The 16,786-nt window shown below is 33.4% G+C and overlaps 1 protein-coding gene across 3 annotated transcripts in view; it reads right to left on the bottom strand.

Moving 5' to 3' along the window:
* Positions 1 to 651: 651 nt before the first annotated feature.
* CNOT2 (CCR4-NOT transcription complex subunit 2) overlaps positions 652 to 16,786 on the bottom strand; it is a 113,167-nt gene continuing 97,032 nt past the window's right edge. For all 3 annotated transcript variants that reach the window (XM_037132148.2, XM_037132147.2, XM_037132149.2), the window contains 7 exons: positions 16,369 to 16,489; positions 16,119 to 16,275; positions 13,585 to 13,646; positions 13,446 to 13,495; positions 11,610 to 11,710; positions 10,006 to 10,150; positions 652 to 1,806 (listed from right to left, as the gene is read on the bottom strand). In XM_037132148.2, the coding sequence (XP_036988043.1) occupies positions 1,720 to 1,806; positions 10,006 to 10,150; positions 11,610 to 11,710; positions 13,446 to 13,495; positions 13,585 to 13,646; positions 16,119 to 16,275; positions 16,369 to 16,489 (723 nt within the window). In that variant the 3' untranslated portion in view covers positions 652 to 1,719. The remainder of the gene's footprint in view (positions 1,807 to 10,005; positions 10,151 to 11,609; positions 11,711 to 13,445; positions 13,496 to 13,584; positions 13,647 to 16,118; positions 16,276 to 16,368; positions 16,490 to 16,786) is intronic.

The raw sequence follows: 16,786 nt of genomic DNA, 5'->3' as shown, positions 1-16,786 counted from the left end.
AGCAATGTCATAAATGTTTCATTTTCAAACATTATTTGGTCAATGTCAACAAACTTTCACTCTTTATAGAAAAAGTTTAAAAAATAAAAATTAAAAAAATCAAACTCACATGCTTCCCCCTTTTTACTATTTTTTAGTTCTGCTTTCATAGCTTCAGTCTTCAGACATTTTTAAATACAGTGCTTGTCTTTAGATGGAAAAGAATCCATCATCTTGTAAATGTGAAATACCCGGGTCAGCAAACTGAAGATAAAGTCTGCCCTGCCACGGCTTTTGGCTCACCTGAATTTGAGTATTACTTCATAAATATCAAAGGTCTATCAAGAAACTTCTCACAAATTCCACACAGAAGTATTCTGACTGGGTCCCAAGAGTAATCAGAAAGTTTTATTTCTGATAGTGTTATACTCTACTTAATAGTTTTCTGTTTTGAACTTGGTTAATACTAAGAATGTCTACATTTTAACCTATAAGTGAAATGATATATGGTTTCATTAAACTACTTGTTGAAAGCTGAAAGAAAACCACATTTTAAATTGTTTAGTCACACCATTCATTTTGATATTTGTAAAACTCCAGGTATTTCCCCCCTCCATCTTTCACATGTTGAAGAAATAATTTCACAGTTTGAAATCAAAGCCAACACTGCCGTGAGGAGAGCTTTTCTACTTTATTACAAAGAGAAGAAGCCTTTATGTGGTCAGAAAATACAAGATTGATCTTTTTTTCTCTTCCTATGAAACGCTGCTGTTCAAACAGCCAGAGTGAATTGTCTCAGTTCACTTCTTTAAGTCCCATCACATTCACTTGGGTATGGATGTCCTTGGCTGCTGAAAATCTGGCCCTTTAGTGCACAGGGCGACAAAGTCCCCTGACCAGCAGTTCCAGAATGTCCCATTTTCATATATTGCATCCATGCACACCTCCTAAAAATGAGGTACAGCAGGGCAAACATTTTCCAAAATAGATGTCATATATATAATATATACACATTCGTACATACATACCTTTATTCATGTGATGTCCAAAAATTTAAAAAAAATGTACACATTTATTACAAAATCGTAACAAAGACTGGACAGTGTTTTGCTCATTCTGGAAAGATGAAGCTCAGTAATAACACAACCCTGGAAACCATCCAGAGATTGTGGCAATATCTTTCTCCTAGGACAGTCAGATATTCTTGCATTAAGGTTGGCGAAACTGCCTTTCAAAAACAGGAGGGGAAGTAAAACAAGGAAAGCAGACCTTGCTCATCTTTCCAAATGAAATACGAGAAGGATCTTCACATAAAAATGCACAAACATTTGTTATTTTATTACCAATAGTGCTACAATGAACAATGTAAATTTTGTGGTCTAATTCTGTTGAGTCTTTTGTGGGTTTTCTTTTTTACATTTTAGAAACTGAATGGTAAACCTCTGTCAGTGTATTTGCTTGTCTTTATAGACCCAAGTCTGTCTGCTGGCAAAAAAGAAAATAAATGAAAAAAAATCCAGACCCTGCTCAAACTAGAGAAAAAAAAATTACAAATTTAGTTGTTGGGCAGCACATAATTAGTAAGGCAGGATCTCAAATGGTGACCGTTTGCATAAGCCAATTGCCAGATCCTCAAGGAATTAAAACCAGGGTGCCTGAGCCACATCAGTTCTGCAGTTATGTTGAGTATTGTGCTGAGACAGCCATACCCCAAGAAAAGGGAAGTCTTTTTTTTTTTTTTTAGAAGGCTTGCTGAGCAGGGTTGTAGTTGAAGGTGGATGGCAGGTGAGGCCGTTCTTCTAACTTGTCATATTCCAGATGGAACTCCTATAAAACCAAATTTAAAAATTTAGATGACTTCTCTTCCCTTTGTTCTCAAAGTTTTGTCAAAACATGTATTACTATATAAACAAAATAACTGCATCTATGAGAGTGATCACAGATACAGATATATCAACATTTTCCCTTAAGTAAAAGCTTAAATAAAAATAATGTGCTGTAGTTTCTACTTGATAAATACAAAATAAGAGACTTTCTGGATAACAGTCCGAGACATCTAATGAATATTTTATGGAACAAATTCTATGCATTTTTTGTAGAATAGAAACTTAACAGGACAATCACTATATACCTAATGGAAACCACTGAAAATTACAGAATTTTTTAAAGATTTTACTCATTTATCTTTTAAAGGGGAAAGGAAGGAGAGAGGGAAATACTAATGTATAGTTGCCTGTCATGCGTCCCCTGCTGGGAACTGGCCTGCAACCCAGGCATGTGCCCTGACTGGGAATCTAACTGCAATCCTTTGGTTTGCAGGCCCGTGCTCAATCCACTGAGCTACACCAGCCAGGGCAAATTATAGAATATTTCAAAGTAAAGCTTCCTTCAACAAACTATAAAAACCTAAAGATTAATTTTTTCATGAAAAGCTGAAAAGTAATTTTCCAATTTGTCTTATTAAAAAATACAAAGTTCTTCTAACCTCCTTAAAATTTCAGGAAAACAATGATATTAAAACTCACATGTCTTTAGATTTCCCATTTCACGAACCCAAAACCCTGAAAAGATGCAACTGCTATCCAAAACTAGACAATGGTGGATGTAGGCAGCACATCTGACAGCGAATTGCATAGTCCATTTCAATAAAGTTTTCAAAATACTACATTAACCTCATGAATTTTATCATTTAAGAATTTTGAAGCCATTTTTCATACTTCCTCAAGATCAAAAGAGATACAGAATATAATTTTGTATATTAAAAGACATACCTTTGCAAAGCCAAAGAGCAAGAGGTTCTAGATAAAAATCACTACTTCTACAACCTGAATTCAATGAGCACAAACTCAACCAATCCCATTTAAAAAATTACGAACCTTAATATGTATCAAAGAAAGCCAATTAAGTAACGTTAGTGCTACGGGTCACCATATTTTTCCTCATCTATTTTGTTCTGAACTGATTCCATAATGAATGTTTCCATTATTAAGGGGAAATTTCACAAATAATTTAAAATGAAAACCTAGGATATGATTAAATTTTGAGATACCAAACCAAGTATTTAAAATTCAAGGAGTTACATGAACAATTACAAAAATAGCAGGTGTAACTTACTGAAAGCCTATTATTTGTCAAAACTAAAGACACAGCTGATTTTACTCTAACTCATGACAACACTGTTGGTGTCATTACCCTTCATTGTGCACCTGAGGAAAATGAAGCTCACAAGTTACTAACCCAAGTCATTCAGTGAGTATCAGGTCTAGGATTAGAATTCAGACCCATGTAACACCAAAGTCTGTAACTTTTCAAGTACAACACATTATTTTTAATATTTGTAGCCCAATAGCCAAACTATAATCACTTTATTACATCCCCTTATTCTGAAAAAATGTGGAAAAAATTCAGTTCACTGATATTTATAAAGAAGGTGCCTGGGGACTTCCGCCAAGATGGAGGCATAGGTGGAAACACTCTGCCTTCTCGCACAACCAAGTTTAAAAACAGTTTTAGCAACAAAAATGCAGCCAAACCACAGGAAATTGAACTATACTTAAGTCCAAAAACAACAAACCCTTCAGCAAGACCGGTAAGAGGGGCAGAGGCAGCAGCAGAGCTGGGTCCGGTAGGAAACATCCACCGGACTGACCCAGGCATGCAGGCAGCCGAGGATGCATCCCAGGTGTGGAGTAGCAGTGGGTGGACCCACTGAGGGCACAGGGCGGCAGGCTGATCTCGGTCACACATTCGCGTGCAGATAAACCAGGCAAAGGAGCTAGCAGTGAGACAGACCACGCAGGCCCCAGTGGAAAGCAGCAGAGGAGACCGCTATTGACCCCGCCCCCACATAGAACGTCACAACCCAGTGACCTGGGTGGCCCCGCCCCAGTGAACACTTAAGGCTTCGCTCCTCATACGTAACAGGTGCGAACAGATCAAAACATCAGAGAACAGATCAAAACAACAGATCAAGAAGAACTCAGAGTCCCAGAGCCCATAAATCTAAGCGAACAATAAAATGCCAACCTATGAGAGGCACAGTTCAAAACACTGGTGATCAGGACGCTCACAGAACTGATTGATTTTAGCCACAAATTAGAAGAACATATGAAGGCTAAACTAATTGAAACGAAGGGAAATGCACAGGAAAGCAATAGTGATGGGAAAAAAACTGGAACTCAAATCAAGGGAGTGGACCAGAAGGAAGAAAAAAATGACCAAACAGAAAAATATGAGAAAACAAGATTTCAAAAAAAATGAGGAGAGGCTAAGGAACCTCCAAGACATCTTTAAACACTCCAACAGAAATTATAGAGGTACCAGAAGGGGAAGAGAAAGAGCAAGTGGAAATCTTATTTGAACAAATAATAAAAGAGAACTTCCCTAACTGGGCAAAGGAAATAGACTTCTAGGAAATGCAGGAAGCTCAGAGAGTCCCAAAGAAGTTGGACCCAAGAAGGAACACACCAAGGCACATCATAATTACATTAGCCAAGATTAAAATGAAGGAGAGAATCCTAGAAACAGCAAGAGATAAGGGGACAGTCACCTACAAAGGAGTTCCCATCAGACTGTCAGTGGATTTCTCAAAAGAGACCTTACAGGCAAGAAGGGGCTGGAAAGCAGTATTCCAAGTCATGAAATCCAAAGACCTACAACCAAGATTGCTCTATCCAGCAAAGCTTTCATTTAGAATGGAAGGGCAGATAAAGTGCTTCTCAGATAAGATCAAATTCAAGGAGTTCATCATCACCAAGCCCTTATCATATGAAATGTTAAAGGGACTTATCTAAGAAAAAGGAGATAAAAAATATGAACAGTGAAAGGACAGCAAACTCACAGTTACTAACAACCACACCTAAAACAAAAGCAAACTAAGAGGACAGCTAGATCAGGAGCAGAACCATAGAAATGAAGATCACATGGAGGGGTAGCATCAGGGGAGTGGGAGAAGGAGAAGGGGGGAGAAGGTACAGAAAATAAGTAGCATAGACAGTTGGCAGAAAATAGATAGGGGGGAGGGCAAGAATAGTGTGGGAAATATAGAATCTAAAGAACTTGAGACACGTGGTCATAAAGTAAAGGGGGGGTGGGGGAGGGGCATGCAGGGCGGTGGGGAATGAAGGGGGGAAATAGAACAACTGTAATGGAATAATCAATAAAATATATATTAAAAAAAAGAAAGTGCCTGTGATGACTTATCTAAAAAGGTGTTATTTTACAGGGTTGGTTGAGTAACTAAAGCAGTGATTATTTGCTTATCAGTAAAAACTAGCAAATGCCAGAATCACAAACCATCATAATCACCACAGCTCCCCCCAATGCACTATGGAAACACCACTCTCTTCCTACCTGTCCAGGCTTTAAAGAAATGTAGTGCCAAGTTAAGGAAGAAAGTATCTTGTTGTATCTATCATTCTTTAGAAATGAAAATTAACATTTTAGCTTTACATTAAGTGTAGTTATAGGATAAAAAGTCTATTTGTAACTGTGACCAATCATAACATTCAATCTACTACCTAAGGTATAAAAATTAAAATTCTGTTCAATTATTCTGTCCTTGTCATTGTATATTGGTGAACTACAATTACTAGAATTTAAGCTACAATAACTTCATCAATGAACATATATTTCCCTATGTGTTAAAATAAAGAGATCAGTTTAAACCTAAGAAACATAAATATTTTTGTATGATAATTAAGAAAGTCTCAAAGAGCTTATATATCAGATTTAGGAATTAAATAGGTCAAATTTTGTCTTCCATTTTTAAAATCCTTTTTTTTCTATGTACTTTTATTCTTAAAATACATAAAGCTTAAAATACATTGGTATCTCTTTGTTCCCTAACTTTGATGGTTGTTTACATCTCTTTTACATGTTTATGTTATACACACAACACATATGTAATACCTTTTATAATTATAATCTGTAGGGGCAAGAAGGGTATCTTATTTTGTGTACCATTACCTACTGTCTAGAATAGGTACCAAACCCCTAGCAGGTGTGTCATTAATGGCTGATGAATTAATAAACACCAGATTTCTTCAATGCTCTTAGGAACAGAACATTTAATTTTTGAAGTATTACAAGATAAGTATTAGAAGATCTATGTATATATATGCTTCAATGAAAAAAAAGATTTTTTAAATGCTTACTAATTTTATAGACAGAGGAAGGGAGAGACGGAAAGAAACATCAATATGAGAGAGAAGCATCACGTGGTTGTCTTCCATATGCACCCTAAACAGGAACTGAACCTGCAACCTAGGTATATGCACTGACTGGTAATGGAACCCCCAAAACAAATCTTTTGGCTTATGGGACAAAGCTTCAACAGAGTGAACCACACTTATCAGAGTGGGGAAAAGATTTTTGGATTACAATATAATGATTTAAAAGGGCAGAAAGAATTCTACGTACTTGTTAAAAAATAAGTCTTAGTTTTTCTATTAATATAATTAAGTTACATATTCTCAAAAGGTTACTATGAAGCAGAATTGGAATATATGCCCTTGACTCAGGTGATCAAGTTATCACTGATCAAATTTCACAGGAAAACATAAATTACAGGAATGTTTTCTAAAATCCTCAAAAACACCAGCCTTTTCTTAATTATGATCAATCTTCATTAAACTTTAGAAAGTAGCACTATCTTAAATCCAGTTATTAGAAATTTTTTATTTTGGAAAAAAAAGCACTAAAGTGTACCAGACCAGTACAGTTAATGGGGGGAAAAACCCACATTTATATCAGGGTATGAAATGATAAAAAATCCTAGGCATTGAAAATCCTATTCAGTGTTGAACCTAAAAGGTGAAGTCAGGCAGAAAGAATACTTAAACTTGTAAGTCTTTAGTTTGAGGAAGCTATTGATAATTGGGAAGCCTCCACCACCTAAAAATTCTCCATGGATGAAATTATTTAAAAATTTTTACTCATTAAGATTATATACATTATCAGCCCTGGCCAGGTAGCTCAGCTGGTTGGAGCACTGTCCCAATATGCCACAGCTGCAGGTTCGATCCCAGATCAGGGCACATAAAAGAAGCAATCAATGAATGCATAAATAAGTGGAACAACAAATCAATGTTTCTCTCTCTCTAAAGTCAATTAAAAATTAAAAATTTGAAAAAGATTACATATACCATCTAAATTACTACAAATTTTAAATTAGTGGGATACTAATTCCAGCCAATTCACAAGGACAGACCACATTCCCTACTGACAAGTCAAAAAATATGAAAAAGGGGAGAATAAGCAGGCACAGTGACAAAATTTTTCTGTACATATACTCTAGACATATAGCAAATTCTTTAAATAAATAATGGGTCGCATCCTAGAATTCAGAGTCGGAATTTTTAGGGGATAAGAAATACTTCTGATGTAAGTCATCTAATCCCTCACTTAATTTTACAACTCTTCATCTCTCTAAAAATACTCAGTGATTTGCAAAAGAGAAAAGAAGAACCTCAAATACAAGATATTCTGAACAGGGACCTGATTATGGTCCAACAACTACTTCTCATGATACCATGGTAACATCAAGCTTTATTTATAATAGTAATTCATACGGCAGGCTTCTTAAAACAAGTTAGTTGCAGCCATTTAATGCCTGTTCTTTACCTGTAAGCCAAACCTACTTTACAGATGAGGACTTTGAAATTAGTTTGGGACATGGCATTTTAATGGATTTTCTGTAGTATAATGAAATATATTAATAATACTATAAATAAAATAAAATTTCTTAGTTCCTAATCCAGTTTCTAGAAAAACATTGAAAACAGCCGTAATAAAAGTGTCAGTATAAAAAGTTTATTCTGTGAATACAACGTAAAAGCTTTAAGTTTATGAATCTGTATTACTATTTGATGGAAACCAATTATTCTGCTTGCTTTCATCATTATAAAAATAATTTTAAGAATATGAGTGCAAGTGTCCAGCAATTACCTCCAGAGATTACTTAGGAAATAGTTTAATGATATTTCCCAAATTTCATTTTCTTACTTCATTGCTAACAACTGTAAAGGTACAGGTTAAAATAAAACCTCAGCTATACTGGAGAGATGAAATAAAATTAGGTAAAATTATTTTTGTGTGTGTTGCACACGCGCGCACACACACACACTCTCTCTCTCTCTCTTTAAAATGACATTTACCTGACTAGGGAATTGCTTTTGAGAGAGAATAAAGGAAGGGCCCTATAAATGTGTAGGTTGGTTTCTGAATATTTGACTTTATGGGGAGAACTTAGTTCTAATTTTAAAAAAGCTGATTTTTGTGTAAGTTGGTATCTTTACATACATTAAACTAAAATTTATCTAAAACTATGTCTCCTTTACAAACATCCATCCCTTTTTGCATATACTAAATTTGGAATAATTTGCAATGATATTGAACAAAATATATCAAATGAATGAAAAAAACTTCAGTTACTTCCCAATAGCGTTTTTCTTCCTCTAAGGATACTTTTTCTCTCTTGTAGAATCAATTAAACTTCAAGTTTCTTGAAGTATGGCTCCCAACTAGGACCAGTTATCATCACTGGCATTACCTGGAAACTTGTTAGAAATGCAAATTCTCAGGTCCCATTACAGACTTATTTAATCAGAAACAACAGAGGTATGGCCAAGTAATTTGTATAAAGGTTTCCAGGTAATTCTGATGTAAGGTAAAATTTCAGAACCACTGACTTAACAACAATCAATTACAATTTTTCCATCTTTAGAAAAAGAGTAATAAGCTGTAACAACAATAATGATTTGAAACAGCAGCAACAAACTACAATTACTCTCATATATCAAGTACCTAATATTTGCCAAGCACTGTAACTAGTACAAATGTGAATGACTTTAATCTCATTTAAATTTCATGACAATACAGAAGCAAGTATTTCGATTTAAAAGATAAGGAAACTTGCACAAGGTGAAAATATAAATAATAGAAACAGGAGTTAAATTCAAACCCATGACACAAAAAGACTATGGCTTTCTATTACACTATATTTCTTAAAGAACAGGTAACATACACGATGTCTCATGTACTATTTGTAATGAACAGAATTATTTCTACTTAACTAAATGGTGAGGGCATGGACCTACCTTTTGAAATCAAGATACGCATAATAGATTTGCTGAAATAACTCAAATACAGTGTACAGTAGTATATGGACTTGATGTGAAATGTAATGACATCTACCACTGAGAAATGCCCAAAAATAATAATTAAAAAATTGTAATCTCTTCTATTTTTCAATTTTATATGAAATATTAGAAACTTTTTTGTGATAAATATCTGTGATAAGCATTTTACACTGTCCTTTTACAATGTTTTACCTTTTTTTTTAATCAGTTTACTAAAGCTGACTTAAGAGGGAAAAAAAAGCCCCAAATCAACAACTATAAAATCATCCACTGAACTGTCAAGAAATATTTTTCTTCTATTTCAAAACTCAGGCATCTTTTCTTCAATGAGTGCAACTGTTTTAAAAAGCCTATTATCTGCAAACACACAATATATATGATGTATTATAGAATTATATCCCTAAAACCTATACAATTTTATTAATATCACCCCAATAAATTCAATTATAAAGTAATATATTCATTTACAAAATGTAAAACAAAAAAAAATAAATAAAACTTAAAAATAGCCTATATCTGCTTATATACTGATTTTAGGAACATCTCATACTTGCTTAATTGAAAGTAATAATAATGTAAGACATGTCTGGGATTATACATGGGTATCTTTATTTTACAACTGAGTAGAAACAAAAATATTTAAAATGTTACCAAAGCTTTTGAAAAATTAGAAAATTTCTTTCCAAGTCAATCATTTTTCTGAGGATAACATGAACTGTTTCTGCATACTCTCCTAGAGTTAAATCAAGCTAAGGAGGCAGAGACAAAAGACTGAGCAAATATATGGCACATTATCTGAATGAATGCATTGGTACATAAAGAGATAAAAGAGGTCACTTCTTTTTAAAATCCAGATTTACACATTTGCACATGGAAAAAAATATACCTTAGCTACTTTCCTCCAGTTAAGACAGTCAAAGAAGTAGTAAGTTCCCCTCTCGTATGTATTGGTTTTCATTGTTGGCTCCATGCCTGGTGCCCTGGTAATCCATACTCGTTCTTCTTTGTGGTATCTCCAATCACGGTTAAAACTTCAATTTTTAAGAGAAAAAGAAAAATTAATTTTTTCCTGTACCCTCACATTTTATAAAACTTTTCTCAGATAATAATTACACATAAAACACATGGATATAAATGCTTCTTCATCCTGACTTTTATTGTTATTAAATACAACCCTAGTGAAATAAATATAGGAAAATAATTTCTTAACTTGTCTAAAACCCACTTTAATTAATACACACACCTTTACTTAAGAAATTTTTTATGTAAACAGAACAAGATCTTAAAAGCCCTATCCCTATGAGCAATGATGTGGTAAAAATGTAGGGAGACCAAATAAAGGTACACTGTGTTCCAAAAACTTTACTTCTTTCTTGTTGTCCTTCATAATCAATAGAAAATGAGATATCTATTAAAACAAACAAAGCCCCAACTAGTCACATTACTTTGTATTGAATTAAATACAGTATCTACTTGAATTAACTATTTAAATCACACAAAACCTCCATGTAAACATATACCTTCATACCGATACCATGAGGCAATTTTTAGATTGTATAAATAAGGTATGAGACCAAACTGCCAGTGATGGATAGATGAATAAATTTATTATAAGTAAATTAAAAATAGGTAGCAGTTACTACCTTACAAAATTGTAAAAAGAACATGAGAAAAAACAAATTTTCAACTGAAAAATAAAAAACAACTTATTATGAACACAGAGAATTTAAATATTTGAATATCTGATCCAAGGCCAGTTATAGAAATAGTATAAGGAATACTATAAAAATATTTAAATATGTAGAAAGGTCTCCTAATCCTAACACCAGAAATTTTTAGCAACTCACTCTACAAGTAAACACAATTAGTAGAATAGTCTATTGGTAATAAGGTATGTTACCAATTGGACATATGAGAAATGACACAATATTTTTATTCTTAGGACATCAGGAAAAAAACGCATGCAATGGATGTGTTTAAATTAGAAGTGTTTAAATTAGCTTCTAAACACTAATTTAAATTGGCCAGCAGGGTCCTGAGAACGTATACAGATATACAGTGAACTGCCCATATAATAATTAACAGATGTTTATTAAATTTTGAAATTCACTGTCATTAGCATACTTTCCACAAGGAGCAAGATAAGCCATAGTTATGAATCATGTCTTATACTTGACATATTTATAAAAATTAGATTCATCAAATCCATGATTCAAGTTGATTCTGTCTTCTTACAAATTTAGGGTTAAGTTTAAAATTCTTCTTTTATGTATACAGTGATTATGAAGCCATGGTTATTTAAGGTTTCAATCTAAATTAATTTTATTTTACTAAATGTAAAAATATCTTAAATTTCTTGATAAATATTTCCAATTTAAAAATAAAAGATGAAAATTATAGCCATCAGCGGTTTTTTTTTAAAGAAAGTAGCTTTCAGAATAAACAAGATCCACTATAACATAAAAGTGTCTAAAAATACTTTGAACATACAGCTCTACTGCAGCTAAAAGTTGTAATACATCTCCTCCATTCATGTAATAGAGATAGAAGAGAAGGTCTTCTCCATATCGGCCAAGTTTTATTGCAGCCAGCTGGAAAAGAAAAATAAATTATTCTGAAATGTAAAACAAGTATGAAAATACTAACATATAATTGCTACCACTAAAGTAAAAATAGAAAGAGAAACAGAAACTTTATAGCAGGTAACTGTTATTACATGATTAAACAAGTAATTATAATTCTAAAAGGGAATTTCATCATTTAAGGTAATTTCATCACTGAAATGACTGAAATTATTTAACCATTTTTTTCTGGTATATCTATTTTATGTGGTAATAGGGGAAAAAAACTAAATAAAAACTTTCAAGCAAGTTCAAATGCAGAACATCTTACTTGAGATATTTATTACCCAATATGAGAGTGATAGTGAAACATTGTGCTCCAAGATGCAGGACTTATATTCAAGGCCCAGTTCCATTACTTACTAATATACCATGTCTAAGTTATTTATGCCTCTAAACTTCATTTATAAGGTTACTGAGAATGAAAATGAAATCAAATTAGTGACTGTAAGTGAACACACCTTGTAATGTCTGATACACAGAAGACTTACAGGAAATGTTACTGACTCTATATCTGACAGTGATTCACAAATCAGCTGGTTATATATTTTTGGCAAATCATTCATGTTAGTAAGTACAAATTTCATAAAGAGACTGCTCTTTATTTTGTTTAAATGGATTACTAAAAATGGCTGCTTTACATGTCCCTCCACAAAGTACAAGCATGATAATTACTTATCGAATTATAAAGCACAAGTGAGTTCAATAGTCTCAAATTCTCACATTAATACATTAAATTCTCACCAAAATGTAAATACTTTTATCTCTTTACTTAATCCTGTATCTAAATGTTTATTTAACTGTTACACATTCTCTGAATCTATTTTTTCTCTCCAAACATCAGAAATGGTTCTGGAACACTTGCCCTATAGTGGAAATGACAGGAAATCACACAACCCAAAAATAAAAAGTGGGCTCTATCTCATATTTATCTTTCACCTATTCAAATTAAGACATGTTGAGAAATAGATCTTTAATTGCTGATCTACACATCAACATCAATTTGACTACACTACTACATGGTAGAGATGCAGAACATTGTCAGTCAGACATTTATGCACATGTGAATAACACAAATATTTGATTTTAATACATTAAATCCTTTCACAAGGCCAAAATCTAGATAGCATTTCTAACAAAAACATGGTCTTACTTATACTCCCTGAAGTAATAAGCATTTACTACTTTATTCCTTTAATTAGAAAAAAATGAAGATTAAAGCTACGAGCTGTTAATAGTTACTTTATAACTAAAATTTTAGATATTCAAAAACAGAAAAATGTACAGAAGAAAGCCAAAAGTCATAAACAGTTTTTAAATATTATAACACATGGTTCCATTAAAAACACTGTATCTGTAATATTTGTAAAAAAAATACTTCACTTAAGTTTTCCAAGTTACTTTATTCCCATCAACTATGGTTATAGTTGCACCCTGTTATTAATAACTGCAAGAAATATTTTATCAGTCCTAACATTGTTTTCTTTTTAAAATATTTAGAAAATATAAACTAGAATCTCATTAAAACATTGAAGAGTACTAACAAATATAGAAATAAAATTGTTATGTATAACTGAATAAACTTACAAAAGCATACCCCTGAGACCACTGCTAATTATTTCAAAATATTATACTGTCTAAACTGAAAAACAGAGCCTGAAAAATAAATTCATGCTGACTGAGTAGAATAATAAACTACACTCACCTTATCCCTAATGTGAATGTTCGTTAAGTACTCAGATGGAACATGGAAGTCTAGATAATAAAATAAAAAAAGCCTTATTAACTGAATCTCAGTTACAAATATATTTTCAAAAGGTCTGAACACAAATATAGTCTCCTACCTATGTCTTGAGGTCGACAAGGTGAAGATGCCCAGGGTGATGCAAATTTGGGGTAGAGATTTCTGAATAAAGGGGGGGAAAAAAAACACTCTGAAATCCAGGGCAGAAAAAAAGATTTCTAATTTTAGTTCAGGAAATCAGGAAAAACAGTAACTTCAAAACCAGTAACTTTTTACTTCTAATTTCCTTTCTTGGGTTTACTATGACTTATATACACAACAAACTAAACCCGAGCTTTACACAATATATACAAGGAAGGGCAAAAGTAGGTTTACAGTTGTATTGTGACATTCTTTTAAATTAATAAAGCTAATGTAATAACAATACCCTTATTGTTTTTTCCCATAGGAAGAACTGTAAACCTACTTTTGTCCACCCCTGTTTCTATGGGTACCTATAAATCTCTACATCTCTGCATCAATTTCATTAATACCTTGTCCCCAAGTAAAATTACTTTCCCATTTATATGGACAGAAAAAAATTAGTACTTATTAAATGCAAAAGTTCAAATTCATCAAGTATTTGCTGAGTGCATATTATATGCCTGGAACCATTATAGGTACTTGGGATACATCAGTGACCAAAGCAAAGATCACTGACAAAATGAAACTTATTTTCTGGTTCAGGATGGTGGATTGGTGGAGGCAGACAAAAACAATTTGCATAATAAATATTCCACTCTAGAGGAGGGGTATGGAGGGGAGACTAGTTGCATAATTAAATAGGGTAGTGAGATTAGGTCTCACAAGGTCAGATTTGACAAAAATTTAAAGAACATAACATAATTAACCATGTTATTTATCTAGCAAAGACTAATCTAAGCAAACTGCTGCAGTCACCAAAGCAGTGATATGACTGACGTGTCTGAGGTATGGCAAGAAGGTGGGTGAAGCTGGGATAGAGTAAACAAAGAAGAAGCTGTTGGAGACAGACACAAATCAGGCCTGTAAAGATTTGGGGTTTTTAATCATAATGAAACTAAACTCTCATTGGGTATTGAGCAGAAGGTTACCTTAATCAAAAAGAAATTGTCCTAGCTGCTATAGGAAGAAGAAAGGGACACAGGGAGAATGAGATACATAATGACTGGTTAGTAGAGTGAGTATTCCAAGCAAGAAAAGGCAGTGATTCAAACCAGGTGGTAGCAGTTAAATAGTGAGAAGCAATGCAGCAATGATTCCACAATGTCATATGTTGCTGACAGGACAAAAAGGGTAAGTTCCTAGAATTGACTACTGAATTTAATAACATAATGGTCATTTGATGACCTTAACAAGAGTAGTTTTAGTGTACTGGTAACAAAATCCTAATTGGAAAGGTTTTAACAGAGAATAGAAAAAGACAAATGGGATTTACAGAGATGGCTCTTCTGAAGAATTTTGCTTCAAAGGGAAATATAAAAATGGGGGGGGAGCATTAGTCAGATCAAGAAAAAATATCAAAAGTAACATGAGAGAAGTAACAGCATATCTGTATTCTGACAGAAATAATCCCTCAAAAAAATTCTGAGGGAATTGATCCATTACAATGTGTGGAAAATAAGAGTAAAGGGGATACGGATGGTAGTAAACAGTTAAGAGCTGGTGAAAGGACCACGCTGACATTCTCTTCTGATTACTTCCACCTTTCTTAAGAAAGCAGAAATTAAAAAACAAAAAAAAACCAAGGTCATCATTAGAGAGTAACAACAGGGGACAAAGTATCAGAATTTGAATAGGTGAGTGTAGAACAGGAGAGAAAAAAGAATGAAAGGACTAGGCATACCAGTTCTGATAATGGTTGGCAGAATTAAGGTCCTACTTTTGCGGTTTCTGGCCATAAATTTAAAGTGTAACCAGGCAATGAAATTGTGTTTTTCTTTAGTCAGGCTCAGTAGCACAAGTCAAAAAATAGAATAGGCAGAGATATAATCAGGGTTGTAGGTTTTGCCATACAAGTACGACAAAGCAGGAGAGGGCCAAAGCTGCCAAGGGTTTATGTAGATGAGCAGTATGACTGACCGTAGAATGTAACTGGATAAGAAGTTAGTTCATTGCAGGGAAAGAGAAACAGGGATATTGAGGAACAATGACGAGGTAAAAGAATGGATTCCAAGTCCCAATAAAGTCAAATGATTAAAGGAGCCAGCACTAAGGGAAGAGAGATAGAAAACAGAAAGCGGCATTGGAGCACAGACTTAAAATTATAGAGGAACTAGTCACCAGTAATGGCAAAGTCAAAAGGATGACTGAAAGAGGAGTAGATGAGGTATAATAGAGGGTAAGATTTCTGGTGTAGAAAAATTCAAAGAGCCGAGATTTCAGGATTTGGAAGGATCATATATGTATTGAAACTCCCAAGTTATAAGTGGAATAATATTATAAAGTGACAGTGATACAGGAACTAATATGAAGGAACAACCCAAGAATCAATAGATAACAGCAATCAATAATCAGTGGCAACTGATGATACAATTTGATGACGTGGAATTAAAAACTGAAAGTCTGTAAGGAGTTTTTACATATAAATGTAAAAGAAATTAAAAAAACACTTACTCAGGAGAGTTCAGATTGAGGCCTAATGTTGTTAAGTCACTTCCTAATGCAAGATGTACCATCCCTGGGTCTGTCTCTGCTGCCCTGATAAATGTTAACAGGCCAATCATTCCAAATTGGTCCGTTACCATCCCTTGAGGAATGTTAGTAACCCGACCTGGATAAGAAGAAAACAGGCATTTTTATTTTTGATGAAAAAGTGAAGAAAATGAATTCTATAATATCACTGACATATTTTATGGAGTCCCACCATCAGGTAACACCTGGATCCCTTTTTTCTGCTGGTTATTATTTTGTGTTGTTGAACTTTTATCTCCAGGAAATTTGGGTCCATCTGTACTTGAAGTTGTCTTGCCAGATGTATTCAAATTCTAACATAAAAACAACAACAAAAAACAAACATGACATTAAAATTTGTTAAGTGTAAAAATTTCAAATCACATTATCAGTACCTATTCTTTGTTATAATAAAATTGGTAGTAAATTATTACCTGTTTTTCAAGTTCTACACGAAATTTTTTTATTTCTACAACTGCCCCATGCTATACAAATAAATCCTAGGTTATATATTGGAACATTTAAAGGACAAGGAATGTATGGGAAAATATTCATTTGTATCTCAGATTTTCAGTCACAGATAATATATATTAACTATCTCAGAACTTTAT

The sequence above is a fragment of the Artibeus jamaicensis genome, unplaced genomic scaffold, assembly GCF_021234435.1.
Source record: "Artibeus jamaicensis isolate MK-2021 breed Jamaican fruit bat unplaced genomic scaffold, CSHL_Jam_final contig_233, whole genome shotgun sequence".
NCBI lineage: Eukaryota > Metazoa > Chordata > Mammalia > Chiroptera > Phyllostomidae > Artibeus > Artibeus jamaicensis.
This window is presented reverse-complemented; position numbering and strand designations above follow the sequence as displayed.